Source organism: Eutrigla gurnardus (genome assembly GCF_963514095.1).
Source record: "Eutrigla gurnardus genome assembly, chromosome: 21".
Classification (NCBI taxonomy): Eukaryota; Metazoa; Chordata; class Actinopteri; order Perciformes; family Triglidae; genus Eutrigla; species Eutrigla gurnardus.
This window is the reverse complement of record NC_139932.1, coordinates 8,445,789-8,459,671: the sequence shown is the minus strand read 5'-3', so window position 1 is coordinate 8,459,671 and position 13,883 is coordinate 8,445,789. Positions and strand designations below refer to the sequence as shown.

Here is a 13,883-nt window from a genome sequence, read left to right as displayed (position 1 = left end):
TCTCGGCGTAATAAAAACATATTCATAACTTTAAGAGCTCTTCATGAAGTCTCTGCTGATAGCGTGCAAGTGTGCACAGCAAGAACTCAGGCCATTTTCCCCCATAATGTCTGCACAAATCAATAAGAAATGACAGAATCATGACTGAGGCTTCAACAGGGGATAACATTGGGAAATGCTGCCACCTAGTGGACACGCTCGTCTGCTCATGAGACCCATTTACCCACAGATTTAGGCACATAACGGATAGGAACAGGCAGCTGTAATGGATTCCCCGAGGATGAAAGACAGTGTTGATAATTTTATTAAGGTAATAAAGGAAATTAAATCCATTTGATCTTTTATAACTCATTATATAATACTTAACGGGCTATGCTTTTAGCAAAAGGCCATTCAGCTCTAATTGTTTCTGTTGATTGGATGATTATAAAAGACATAAGCTGTGTGTTAGGAAGGGAAACACTTTTGTCATCTTACTTGCAGAGCTTGGTAGAGGAGACAAAGTCCTTTATTTTGCAATGTCATAAAATATGAGCTATCCGGCAGTAGGAAAAATAAGTCAAATGAGCCCCACCTTTGCTGCACACATTCATGCATTACTAATTATATATATATATATATATATATATATATATATATATATATATATATGATAATAATTTATGTGATTAATTTGACACATAACGTTTCAGATGGAGAACAGCACTTCTGTCTGCAGCCACTTGGTGCCGCTCTCTCAACATGCACTATGCCCGCTGCAGGTTGCAGTCAAATCTAAGGATAATACACTAAGTGGATAAAATATTACAGACTAATTTTCAATGTAGAATACGGATAAGTCAAATAATCTGTGTAAAAGCCTAATTTTTCTTACTAAATCTCCACCACGATCACAGATGAGGAGATGGAGATGAAGAGTAATAAACTATTTGAATCATTTTAAAACTTTCAGACTATTAAGGTATACTTTATGCTAGAAGCAAATTAGAATAGCATCCAAAACTACAAAGTATTAGCCTACAAGCTGAGAGTTGGCACATGTATACGAGGATTCGATACAGGGAACAAAATCCGGAGCTTTCGCTGTTTTCTTCAATACTCTGGCTTCTTTACATTCTGTCAAGTAGTGCCCAGAAACATCCCAAAACTCATCATTATGGTTAGAGCGGTGCGGGGAGGCTGACCCTGAAACTCCACAGTACAGTCCTCACCTCCTCATCAATCCATCCTACCAAGTGGGGCATCTCACGAATGCTCCCATGCTGAGAAAGAGATCCAGAGGAAAACACGTTTTTAAAAAACCTGTTATAATCATGTATAACTTCACAAGTTAACATGCTGGCCGGGTTGCAGGAAGTGACAGAAACATTGGGGGACCAAATGTAGGCAAATGTAAAACGTACTGACTTAAGGAGAGACGCCAGCATGAACCAGATTTATATTTTCTATCCACTCCGAGATTGGTGAGCTGCATGAAAGCCTATTACGGCAAGTAGCTATTTCCCCCAAATCAGTGGGGAGATGGGTAGCTGGAGCAAACATTTTACAGTTTGCTTAAATGAGCAATTAGTGGTATTGATTATACACAGCTGAGCAATCTTTTCTAGACAGAACATCTAAAGTTGTCTAAAGGAATTTCAAGCTGCACTTAGTTTGATTTGGCATATTTTTTATAGGTCCAGTATGCAAACTATGGGTCGCCTTACTTTTGAGTACTTCGGTGATGTATTTTCCATTAACCGCCACAGGTCCCCGGTGCTGGTGAGGCCCCTAGGATGTGGGAGTTTATTAGAGCTCACTTGATCAATGAGGCCGTCCTGTGGCTCCCACAAATACACCGCAGGACAGATGCTTCGCTGGTTTTATTTCATTTTCCACAAAATGAACAAATAAGCAGGATCGAACATGATGCATTACCGGTGCGCTCACGTGAGAGCTGCGCATTTATGAGCTGGGAGGAATAAAGCATTTCATAAAGCAGTGACACCAGGGTGTCCTGGAGGTTTAGTTCGATTCCGGCTGGGGAGCATTGTTGCACGTCAAACACTTCTCTCTCCGACTGTTTTTCGTCTTCATCGCTAAATAAAGCATTAACTTCATCTTCTGCGTGTTTGAGGAAAGATATTGAGCGTATAGCTCTGAATACCACTTCAAAGTGGAACACAATTGAAGTGTTGTCATTATTCAGACCATTCGGGGGGTATGTAAACCTGCACCTCGGTGCTCAAGACTGCAGGTTTGGGTATTGGGACGGATGCTTAAGAGTTTTTATGCTGGTATTATCCCATAAAGCATTGCATAAAGGGAGTGGAGGAGATGCGGTGTAAATTAATAGATTCAGGAAGATCATGGAAAACAACAACAAAAAAAGGATAAAATCTTTCTTTTCTTCTTTCTTTGGAAACAAAAATCTTAAGGTCCACTTACTAGCTTTTCCAGTTAGTCAACCTTGAAGTAATTTTTTGTGTGTAACAATTCATATTTAATATATATAATTATTATGTAAAGGTATGCATCAAACTGGGACACAGTTTGAGTCAAGAATTGCAGTTGAACACAGAAATCAACACCAAAATGTTTTGTTCATCTTCTGATTCTTCCTCAAGACGGCCTGAGGTCCTTCTGGACGGCTCTGAACAGCTGTATGGCAGCGTCCGTCCACGCCTCCCTCTGCTGCGGGCTGCTGACTCGGCCCATCGTCTGAGCGGCGTACGCCAGAGTCAGCACGGTCCTCTCGAAGTCCCGCCAGCTCAGAGGCTGCCGGCGCCGGGCGAGCTCTGCTGTCAGGCGGCGAATGTCTGAGAGGCTCTTGGGCAGGACGTCCTCGCAGATGACCTCCAGCTTCTCCACGCTCCTCAGGGAGGCCAGCTCCTCATCTGGGATCAGCATTTCCCCGGTTCCACCTTGGATCTGCATTCCAGCCAGCAGGATCTGGGAGAGTCGGTCAAGAAAACATACTCAGGGAGGATCTACCTTCACCACTAACTAAATAACCTGCTGGTGAGGTTCTACATCCAGTTGATTCACCTCTTCTTTGAGTGAACTGAAGACCTTACAGTATAACAACACATATCTCCTTTCATTAGTGTCAGAAAAAACTTTGTTTAAACACATACTTCTCTGCACACGATTAGCAGGGCTTTCATTTTTCAGCAGAGGAAGACGGGCCACAAATATGTGACTTGGACCAATCTCCTGTACATTCTCGACATATTTAAAGTGCTTCCCAGTAACGAAGCGCCGAGGCCATTAACTGTGTCGGCACCTCTAAAGCAACAGGATCGACGCTGACCTCAAAAAGCAGGTTGACGTCCTCCGCCGAGCGCTGGAACGTGGGGTCGATCAGGGAATACGCCCCACGCTTTATCCTGTAGGCCGATGGATACAGAGCTAGAACACACAAGGGCAGGATATTGGATTAGAGGGTCTTCCTCATGTTCAAGAAATTAGGCACCACGTTATCCGACGTGGCGTGCATGTGGGTGGGCCAGAGGTCGAGTAAACACAGCTACATTACTGCTCAAATATTATGCAGGTGGGAGATGGATCTGGCTCCAGCTGGGGAGAGGGTAACTGGTCTTCAACCCCAAGCCGCAGATGCTCCTATATTTACAAGTGGCAGTGGCTGGTGCAGGTGTTGCCATTCGGTCAGATTTCAAAGTCAGTCCATGGGTGTAGCAGACCGATGACCCCGTAATCTGAGGTGTCCAGATAGTGCTGGACTCTCAGCTAGTGGGAACAGTTGCTGCAGCCACATCTGTATGATAAAAAATACCATGAAATTCATATTTTACTGGAGGTGATAACCGGAGGCAATTCCGCAGGGTGACACACCTCTTAGAGCTATGTGCAGTAACTAAGAAGACTGCATTTACTCGAGTAGTTTATATTCTATGATTTAACTCACTACATGTAGCCACAGTGTTACTTTGCAAGACAATCAATAGATTTATTAAGCAGCATGAGAGTAATGGTTCACATGTTGCGAAATGCACTTAGTTGCTTTCTTGCCGAGAGTTAGATGAGTAGATCGAAACCAATAATAATCTAATCTGCCCATTAAATATGAAGCTACAGCCAGCAGGCGGGTAGTTTAGCTTAGCCTAGCACAAAGATGGGAACCAGCTAGACACTGACATATAATCACACCACCTTATTAGTTCAATTGACTCTCATACGAAACTTTGCAATCTTGTTTTACGTAAAGGAGTCATTACTTTTTAGGTTTTTTATATTGTTCGTTCTGTAGCCTACCAAATTTGTCAAAATTATATTTACCCATGAATTAAAATCTTTTTTCCCACCTGACCTGTTTCTGCATGATGACGTTATATAAAAAATATATAAAGTAGCCAAATACAGGATCTTAACTAACCCTTTCAGTTATTTCCAAGCAGCTAATGTTGACTCAGCTAGTGTTAGTGTTCCCATTATTCATAATCTGACTGATTAGCGTACCTTGGTAATCTGTTACTGCTTTTTGCTAACGGCTGCGGGGGTATTTCCAATTGAAAACCCTGAAAAAGAGGGTTCGAATACAACTTACATCCCTGTAATCCAGTGGTATGCTCTCTGTAAATAATTGAAGTCCAGGAGGACTTATTTGAAAGTCTGAAAAAACAAAATGAAGCTGGACTAATTTCAAACTCTGGAAAAAAACAACTAAAGTTCATACTTTGTAGCTTTTAGCATCTCAAATAGACAATCCTAAATTCTCTAAATTCTTAATGAAACCAGGAGGGCATCTGTGCATAAGGAATGATTTATGAACCGGCTTGATGTTACAGCACCATATTCGACTTCACATTTTAGCATAACAGCCCTGTGTGTTAGTGAGCATGATATTCCCTACTGGTAACGGAAAGTCTTTGCAAGGTCGAAACAAGGCTGGTCTATGAAGGGGGCACACAAGGACTGTGAGTAACCCTGCAGGCATTTTGCCCTTCTATACAGTTAATTACATGACTAATAGTACTGCCCAGTCTCTATAAATATGTTCATATTGCAACGCCCTCGACCTGGTGCGACTCTGCCACCAATCCCATGACACCTCGTCAGGCTGAATTGAAAAAGCAAAGTTGATTTGATCTGAAAAGGGATTCCACTGCTTTTACACGTGCTTGTTGCCATCCGGCGCTTGGCTCGGCGTGTTCGTCGGATCACACGTATCTTAATGAAGTATCCCATACAGGATGAACAGCAGGCCTGAATAATGGATACGATCCACCCCTACCCTACAGCATCTATGGTGTGCCGCTCTGCCAGTTCTGCAGTAATGATCAGTCCCGTCGCCCAGAGCCTCGTTGGCCAGATACATTTAGGCTTTATAGCATTTGTGAGGCGAAGCAAATCCACATGCACTGGCTGATCTCCCCATGTACCTGCTTCCTGCTTGGGCGACTGCCAGTCTCAGCTCCAGCTTTGCTTTCACAACGCAGCCACCATTCACATTGTAAAGAAAACCTACAGCTCCAGTGTTAGAATAATAAAACCTGCCAAATCTCCTCAACATATTCTCTAAAACGTTTCACCTCTTAGATCTTCCCCGAACGAGACCAGAGTCAGGATTTTAGAAATACTAATGTCAAGAGTTCAATATCCACCAAAAAAGACACATAAAACCCTGAAATGTTTTCTTCACATTGTCTAATTGAAAGGTGAGTCATTTGGTGAAATACATTTTTGGGGGGTTTCTTGCCAGCTAGTTTAGCATACAGAATGAAGATGACGGAAACAGCTAGCCTGACTCTGTCCAAAGTTACAAAAATCATCAACAAGCCAACCAAAGCTCATTAATTAATACAGTTGATCCATACAGTTACATGGCAACCTCACAAAGTGCTGTTTTTACACTTTAATTTAGTTTTTTGATTTGCTTAGGAGACTAGGTGGATTTACTTTTGGACAGAGCAAAGCTAGCTGTCACCTATCTTTCTGTCTTTATGCTAAGCTAAGCTAATTAGCTGTAGCTTCATCATCATCACACAGAGCTGCCTGAGAATTAAACCGCAAATGTTTTTGGAAGAGGCCACGATAATGAAGAAGCTTTGATTGACACAATGTGTTTCGCTCCGTGCTTTCAGTCTTCATGCTAAGCTAAGCTAAGCTAAGCTAACCCTCTCCTGGCTCTAGTCTCTTATTTACAATACATGAATCATGAGTATTATTCTTCTCATCTAAAATTAGTTTTTAAGTGCTAAACTATTTGCTATAAATTCCATCTGGCAAAAAGAAGTTAGACTAAATACTCTAGAAAAGTTCAGGACTAGCCTTAGGCTACAATATCACCCAACTAAAACTGCTCATTGAATGAGGGACTCCGAATGCACGATCAGCGGCGGTTGATTGCTGTGCTGTTGTATGACATACTGAATAGACACTTCAGCTTCAGTGGGGCGTTGTGATTGTAAACAGAACAACACCCAGAGGAAAGAGGGCTCATTAGAACAAGGGTTACGTTGTTAACAGGTCGAGGAACTGCAGGGAAATGACACATTGGAGGCCAACACGATGCAGATTTACATTTAACGTGAATAATATTTAATAAAAAGTTGACTCCTATGTTCTGTCATTGTTTGCTCTATCTAACAGCACTTTGGCCTGCAGTAGAGTGTCTGTTTAATGCTTCCAGCCGTGGGGGGGAAGCAGTTTCCAATAAAATGTTATTGCTGGTTTATGTTCACATAACAGGTCACGTATCTTAGAATATTTATAAAGCAAACAAAACAAACAAAAAACGCAACGTTGCACATTAGAGGGTAGGTGGTCAAAAACAGGCAGGGAGTCGGGACAAAGAAGCAGCACAGGAAGTACAAGAAGCTTAAAAAGACAGGCGAAGAATAATAAGAAAGCAGGCGGACAGAGGAAGTATGAAGCACTAAGGTGGGTTGCAAAACACAATCTGGTAGGGGAGCTGAGGAGCTGATGAGAGGATTGGGAACAGGTGCACAGGCGGATGTGGAGGTCAGGTAATGATAAGCAGTGGGAAAGGTCCACTGCAGGGCAGGTGGGGAATAAGGAGGGAATAGCTAATGTGGATGTCCCTCCCTCCTTCCAACAGCTCAGCTCTTCCTGCTGCTTGGTCTGAGCCTGTTCATTCCTCAGTGCCCCCCCCCCCCCCCAGTGTTTCAAACAGTCAGCGTGTGGATGGGCAGGCTTCCCCTAATATAATTACACACAGGCAGGGAACTTGTAATCTCCCGCTAACTACTTACAAGGAGATGAGGGAACAACAAAGATCCATTAATTAGCAGGGCTAAATTGTATTCCTGGTTGGGGGGATGTCTTGATGAGAGAGAGAGAGAGAGAGAGAGAGAGAGAGAGAGAGAGAGAGAGAGAGAGAGAGAGAGAGAGAGAGCAGGAAAAATAACCAAAAACAGTAACAAAATGGACGTCTGCACCCCTCCAGTTTATGGTAAAAGAGACTGAAAAGGTCACGGGAGGGAATCAAATCTTTGCTGCAGTGACAAACCTTCTGCTTAGCATTTAAATGTAACTCCACACGATGATAAAACTGCATTGTTAGCTCAGATGCAAAAATCTACCATTAACAATGTTAACAGACTTCCCCATCAATATTCCCACTAGGAGACAAATCCATGACAAGCGGAGCCGCAGTAAAGTCACTTCATATCGCCACTCTGCCGGGGAAGACGAGAAAGGATGTGACTCTGTGGATATTAGAATAGTGAGGAGATGACTGGAGATACTGGAGAGTGGTCACATATGTTGAATTTCCACCCACCAAATAGTGTCCAAAACAATGACGCATATAAGAATTAGTTTGCTTTACATACATTTAGCGCTTCAACATCCGCATCCATCAGCAAGTAGTTGAACAAATGGACTCATTTTGATAGAAATGCTTTCATTTGCGACAGTGTTGTCACATACACACGAGCAGTGCAGAGCGACGGTCATGGCGACACGCTCACATACACTAACGTGCACTAAAAGCACGCCTGGCTGGCCTGCTATGCCATTAAGGCAAGGAGAAGCTCAGATAAAAACACACACACAGAGGGAGGGGGACTTCATTCTGTGCTCAGGTAGACATTACTCCCTTGTGTCTTCACACAACCAATTGTATTTTGCTGCTATATTAATTCTCTGATAGTCGTATATGGCTCAGGCAGCAGTTAAAAATCCACTAATAATCCTACTGTAATCTACCTGTCCAGCACAACTAGCTGGTGAACATAGCGGAGCATTCATCAGCTAAAGAGACATGTATTTCTCAGTTAGTGGAGGCCAGTCAAGAGAGCGAATATTGGTCTTATAAAACCATTAAGTAACATGCTAATAGGGCTGTATAGCTCGAACAACATTCAATATTTGAATACTGTGCAATTATTTCTTTATTTCTTCATACGTCTACTCATTCTATTTAATCCTGGTATTGCATTTGCAGACATAAAGATCCCGTTAATGGCCCTGGTACTTATCCAAAGATTTTCAGCTATGTGCGTGTTGGGAAAGGAATTTCCGAAGTGAGTGGATCCAGTAACAACAGGCCGGTCCCATTTCATCGGAAAATTATCTGTTGATGTCCTGCGTGTCACAATGTTCTCGATATACCCGAAAGGATAAACACATTCCCTCGCAGACACGCAGACATGAGCGAACCAAGATGGAACCAACATGATTGTTGTTGTTTCTGTTCCATTTTCTAAAGAGGCTTTTGGAAGATTGTCATTGTTGAAATGAGGTTTTTCCAACATATTGACACTATGAAAGATGTTGGAGATATAACGCATGCATGGAGTCTGCAAGTCCACCTACCTCTCCTGTGGTGCTGAGTGGCGGCCAGGTACACGGACAGGTAAACAATGATGAGCAGAGCCAACAACTGCGTCATGTTGATCCTCACACACAAACACACACAACTAAACACACTCTCTTTTCCCTGTCTCTCTCACGGGACAAATGCTCCGACTGGTGAGTTTCGGCATTTCTTGTGCAACAAGAACGTTTCATACTCAGGATCATTTCACAGCATCAATGTTTCCTGTTGCCACCTCCCTCCATTCATCCTCGCTCTCCGTTTTTTCCCTCTGTGTGTGTGTGTGTGTGTGTGTGTGTGTGTGTGTGTTCTCGGTTCAGGCCTGGCCGTCTGGCCTGTCATCTGGAAACCATCAGGATTTTCTTGGCCGGACCCTACTCAAAGCTACTGGCTGACGGCTTGACTGGCTGACTGGTTCACTTACTGTGTGACTCTAACAACTGAAGAGGTGACTGACTAACTGGACGAGGGGACCGAACGACTTGCCAACTGATTCTTGGAACCTTTTGGCATCAGATGAGCCAGAACCAAAGCAGGGCTGGTACAAGAGACAGATGCTCTTCTTAGAAACAAGCTCCAGCTGAGTTTAATGGATATTTTCACTTTCTTTTAACTTGGGTCCTTTTTTTCATTGTTTTTTTTGTTTTTTTACCATCAGTGCTGATAATGTACAAGCAAATTAAAAGAATATTTGCAGTGTTAACAACTGCAGCTTTGGTTGCGGTTGGGTGCAATGCTGCAATTGCTTGTGACACGTTACCAACTGTGAAAATAGCGTCCCAACATATGAGTGTAGAGGATGTTATGGTTGAGGATCCAGGGACCATGAATCTGAAATGTTCAGAGGAAACACCAACCGGAGGTGCCTTTGTTCAAATTGCCCTCCGATGCCCTCCGAAACAGAATCATTCTGCCGTAGTGAATGTCATCGTGGGCAGATGTTGTTGGTTGCTGTTGCCAACTCAAAGAGAGCGATGCATGAAAGTTTTCCTCCTCACTGGACCAGAGGCATGCAGGGCCACTTCTTCAGGATTACCAAGATAAACCAAGACTAGAAGGGCACTTTCTTGGGTAAATTTTTGTCACAGTATTTTTCAAATTTACGCGTGTCTCCAAATAAGGAGTGAGTGTCACCAATGATCTACTACAGCGGCATCTGCTTTCTGCTCTATGTGACTCTAAATGGACCAAAATGTACAAAATGAACATCATGCTGGATTTAAAAAAGCCTTGAAAGATTGATGTCATAAACTTGTGTTATTAATATATCGATGACCAAAGGAGCAAAACATCCTATCTGAAAAATTCCCTTTTTTGAGAAAAATAAAAAATAAAACAGTTTTTCTTGCAGAATGCTATTTGTTAAGGATACCCAATGTGTAATACACTGTTTTTGGACTATTACTATATTATGTGTTGACAATACAGACTAGGTATTGTTAACCTTCCATCATCTCATCATTCAAAGTGAAATCCGCCAATCAGAAAATCCTGCGGATAGGAGGTTTTGCTTTTCGGCCATCGATAAACTGAGATAATTAAGTGATCAAGTGAGAAGAAGAGGGCATTTTCTCATAGACTTCTATATAATCAGACTGTGCCCCCTGCTGGCCATTAGAAAGAATGCACGTCTAAGGCACTCACACCTTGGCTTCACTTTTCAGACCTGGAGGCCGAGCTAAACATCAGCATGCTAGCGTTGCTGACATTAGCCGTTAGCTCAAAGTGCAGAGCTGCTAGCACGGCTGTGGACCTTTAGTCACAGTTCAAATCTCTACGATCATCTGACCTTTCATGCACCTTGACCCGTTGGACTACGTTTTAGCCATGCCACCATACAATGCTGAAATCAAACAATCAAGTGGTTTATAAAATGCTTTATTACAACAGAAGCCAAATTGCAATGCATATTCCCCACTTATTCTGTAAAAAAGAAATGGAAATCATCTGTCTTCCTCCTACACAAACCTCTCCGTTTGTGTCCTTTGGTTTAAATTCTAGGTTAATTCATTGAAATTCTGTGCGGCAGAGAACAAAGTCCCGACTTAAAAGGCCTGTCTGATTGTAGATACGTAACCAGACGACGATGAAACCCAGACTGAAGCAGACGGAGACAAACAGCTACGTGTCAACAGTCCAAGTCAACAACGACGTGAGGACCACTCAGAGCATCGTGATTCGAGGCTGTCAAGGCTCTTTCCCTCCGTGTTAATGCTCTCTCCTCCGCATCCTCTTCTGCTCTTTGTTGTCACAGAATATGTGCAATAAACACACAGGCCCCATTCTAGTGCCAAAGCACATAATAGACTGTGTAGGTGCTCCGGATTTCAGATGGTTTGCTTTGTTGGCTCGGTCCTCCGAGGCTGCATCGACAGAAATAAAATGCAGATCGGCTACTATTCCAGTAATAGCCTCGTGTAAAAGAAAGGCACTTGTGCCCAGTCGCTAGATTAGAAAGCCGCAATTAATTATTCAAATAGAGGCTGCAGATATCAGACGTAAATGTTTATTCTAACAATGCAACGCTGATAAGAGCGCACCATTCCTCATTGGCGCCATGGTGTTAGAATAAAGAATGAAGTTTGGCATTTGTGCCCTTTTTAAATTGTAAGGCACTTCATGTTTTCAGCTAAATATTCCCTGTTGACAACAAAAAGAAAGAAAGAATCAGCAGTTGAAATAACACCAGTTGCGCAAATTCATTTCAGCGGCGATAAAAATATTGAGTGTACGTGTGGGAGCTGTATATCGGTTTGTGTGGATACTTTAAAGCGATTTGACGTCTCAAACGTTGGGATTCGCTTGCTCTTAAAAACACAATGGTGGGAAATATATTTCGGGGAGCAGAGGGTGGAGGGATTTGACAATGCAACGTGATAAAAAGACATCCCTCGCCTGACTGACGAGCAGACATAAAATATCATCTTGTTAATCTACTTGCATTCAAAATGTTTGATTGATCTAGACGGCGCCAGTTGACTTTAATTTTTGCTCCACTGCCGCCATATGTTTAATTGAATGTTTGCTCGCAGCAGATGTGAAATGGAGGAACGGTGGCCTGTCTTCTTTTTTTTTAGCCCGCGGAACATAAAAGGCATTTACATGGATGAGGAAGCTGGAGGAACGCCTCGCTGCACCAGCTGTAACCCTGCATGTGATTCACATGACTCACACCTTCTGAGCGTTGCACAAAAGCCAAAAATGGTCTTTTCTGCAGCTCCTGTCTTCTGTTTGCCCGCAGGTGCGAGACAAGAAAAATGGTACTGACCCCTGAATGTTCAGGGTCATAAACACACAAACACACGGGTTGCTCTGCACAAACCTTTTTGCAGCCATGAGGGGGCAGTGTTACGACACACGAGATCCAAAACTTCACCCAAGATCCTGCAGTGATCCTCCCCAACTCTTTTGCTTGATGCTGCATGAATTCAGAAATCATTTAATTTCTATTCAGATGAGTCCGACAATATGAATGCGGCCGGATGAAAGGGTTGTTTGGGTTCAGACCAGGTGGGGACTCTTAAGATGTCCTTTGGTTTAATAGCTTCTGTGCTAAAAAATCACTGGAACGCCTCAAATATGCAAATTGATACGAGGCCACTGCACTTCTGAACTGGCGTGAGGCGCGTCTAATTTTAGGAAGCGGCGAGTGAAGGTAATAACAGGTAAACATCAGACCTGTGCAAATATAGAAGATGCTGAGAGTTGCAATGCTGAGGTGCTTTTCTTTTACAGCCCAGGGAATGGGACTCATGGGAAGTGTTTTGAGTAATGGCTGGAAGTGAAAGCAGTGTTATAATACATTGGATATTGTTTCTGACAGATCGTCGGAGCCGAACGCCCGGGGGCCACAGCAGGAGGCCGCATGTACTGGATGTAAAACACACGAGCTTCCCGGAGAACCGCCTTCAGCTATTACCCGAGTTAGTATACATTGTTATTATATTGCAGTTTACTGTGTTCACCGTCTGTGTAAAACCAAGCCAAAGCCTTTAAGGGGTTTTTGAGTTGGAAATTTTAATTATTTTTAATCCCCGACCGAAGCTCTGCTGGAAAGCTTTTGGCCTTTGTCGGGCTTTCACTTTAAATGAATCTTTGTTCTTGCTTGATCCAGAAGGTTGGAAAAGGTAAACAATAAAACTACAACAGAGGCAAGTGGAGTATTTTCTTTTTTTGTGAGGGTCATTTTCACTTAAACGGGTTGGAGCAGAAAATGTGAGAAAAAGCAGGAGCGAGTCCAGTGAGGATAATTCGGACTTTTGAGAAGTTTGAGAACAGTTGGAAAGGAACTCTTTGAAAGTTTAACACCTATTGATTGACCATAGTTAGTGGCAGCATGGCGGCCTTCAAAATAAGGGAGGCCGGCGGTGAGAATTGGCTGTCTAGCACATCTCTACCTCCCTGGCAGGATGCACATCGCGCATCAAAACAACTCCACGGAAAACCCTGAGCGTGCAAATGTTCGACCACGATGCCTAATCATCCTACCTCAAGCAGAATAATTACCTCAACTGTCCATCACACCCCTGCAAACAGTTTAATCAAGACTCATCTGAATAGAAGCACAGTCGCAGCTCAGCGTCCATCTTTAAAATGGAGCTGGCATGTCTCGGACAGCTTTCTCCTACCTTCTTACCCAAAAAATATAAAATAAAGTAGCTACCTGTCTGCCTGAAATACACAGCGCAGTGGAGAGGAGACAGCTACAGCAGCATCCCACCTGTCTCATTACTGTGGCATCCACTCCGTATTACCAAACTCCACCGTAATTAGTCATCAGAGTAAATAAAGCTTTCACATCTTGGAGAAGTTCACGTTACTAATGTCCTCCTTTGTTCTCCTGCTTGTAAATTTTGAACAATTAATTCATAATGACCTGATTCATGGTCCAGATGGCAGCTAACACAATGAGCAAGTGCAAACTGCAAACACAAATGTATAACTCTTTTTTTTTGCAACGGAAAGTTACGTCACAGCGAGCGACAAGACGTACACTCAAGTTCCCCTCTCTTGCTTCTGGAGATTTCACCGTATAGCATGGTCTTCCTCAGGAGATGCTTGACAGTTCATTAATTACCTTTAAAGTTGAGAAAACAATGTC

The 13,883-nt window shown here is 42.9% G+C and overlaps 1 protein-coding gene across 1 annotated transcript; it reads right to left on the bottom strand.

Annotated features, from left to right (window-relative positions):
• Positions 1 to 673: 673 nt before the first annotated feature.
• fam180a (family with sequence similarity 180 member A) lies at positions 674 to 8,966 on the bottom strand. Its single transcript, XM_084038377.1, has 3 exons — positions 8,782 to 8,966; positions 3,293 to 3,390; positions 674 to 2,931 (listed from the first exon to the last, which is right to left on the bottom strand). Exons 1-3 carry the CDS (start codon positions 8,855 to 8,857, stop codon positions 2,602 to 2,604), a joined length of 504 nt encoding a protein of 167 aa, XP_083894503.1. The 5' UTR covers positions 8,858 to 8,966; the 3' UTR covers positions 674 to 2,601.
• Between the last annotated feature and the right edge of the window lie 4,917 nt (positions 8,967 to 13,883).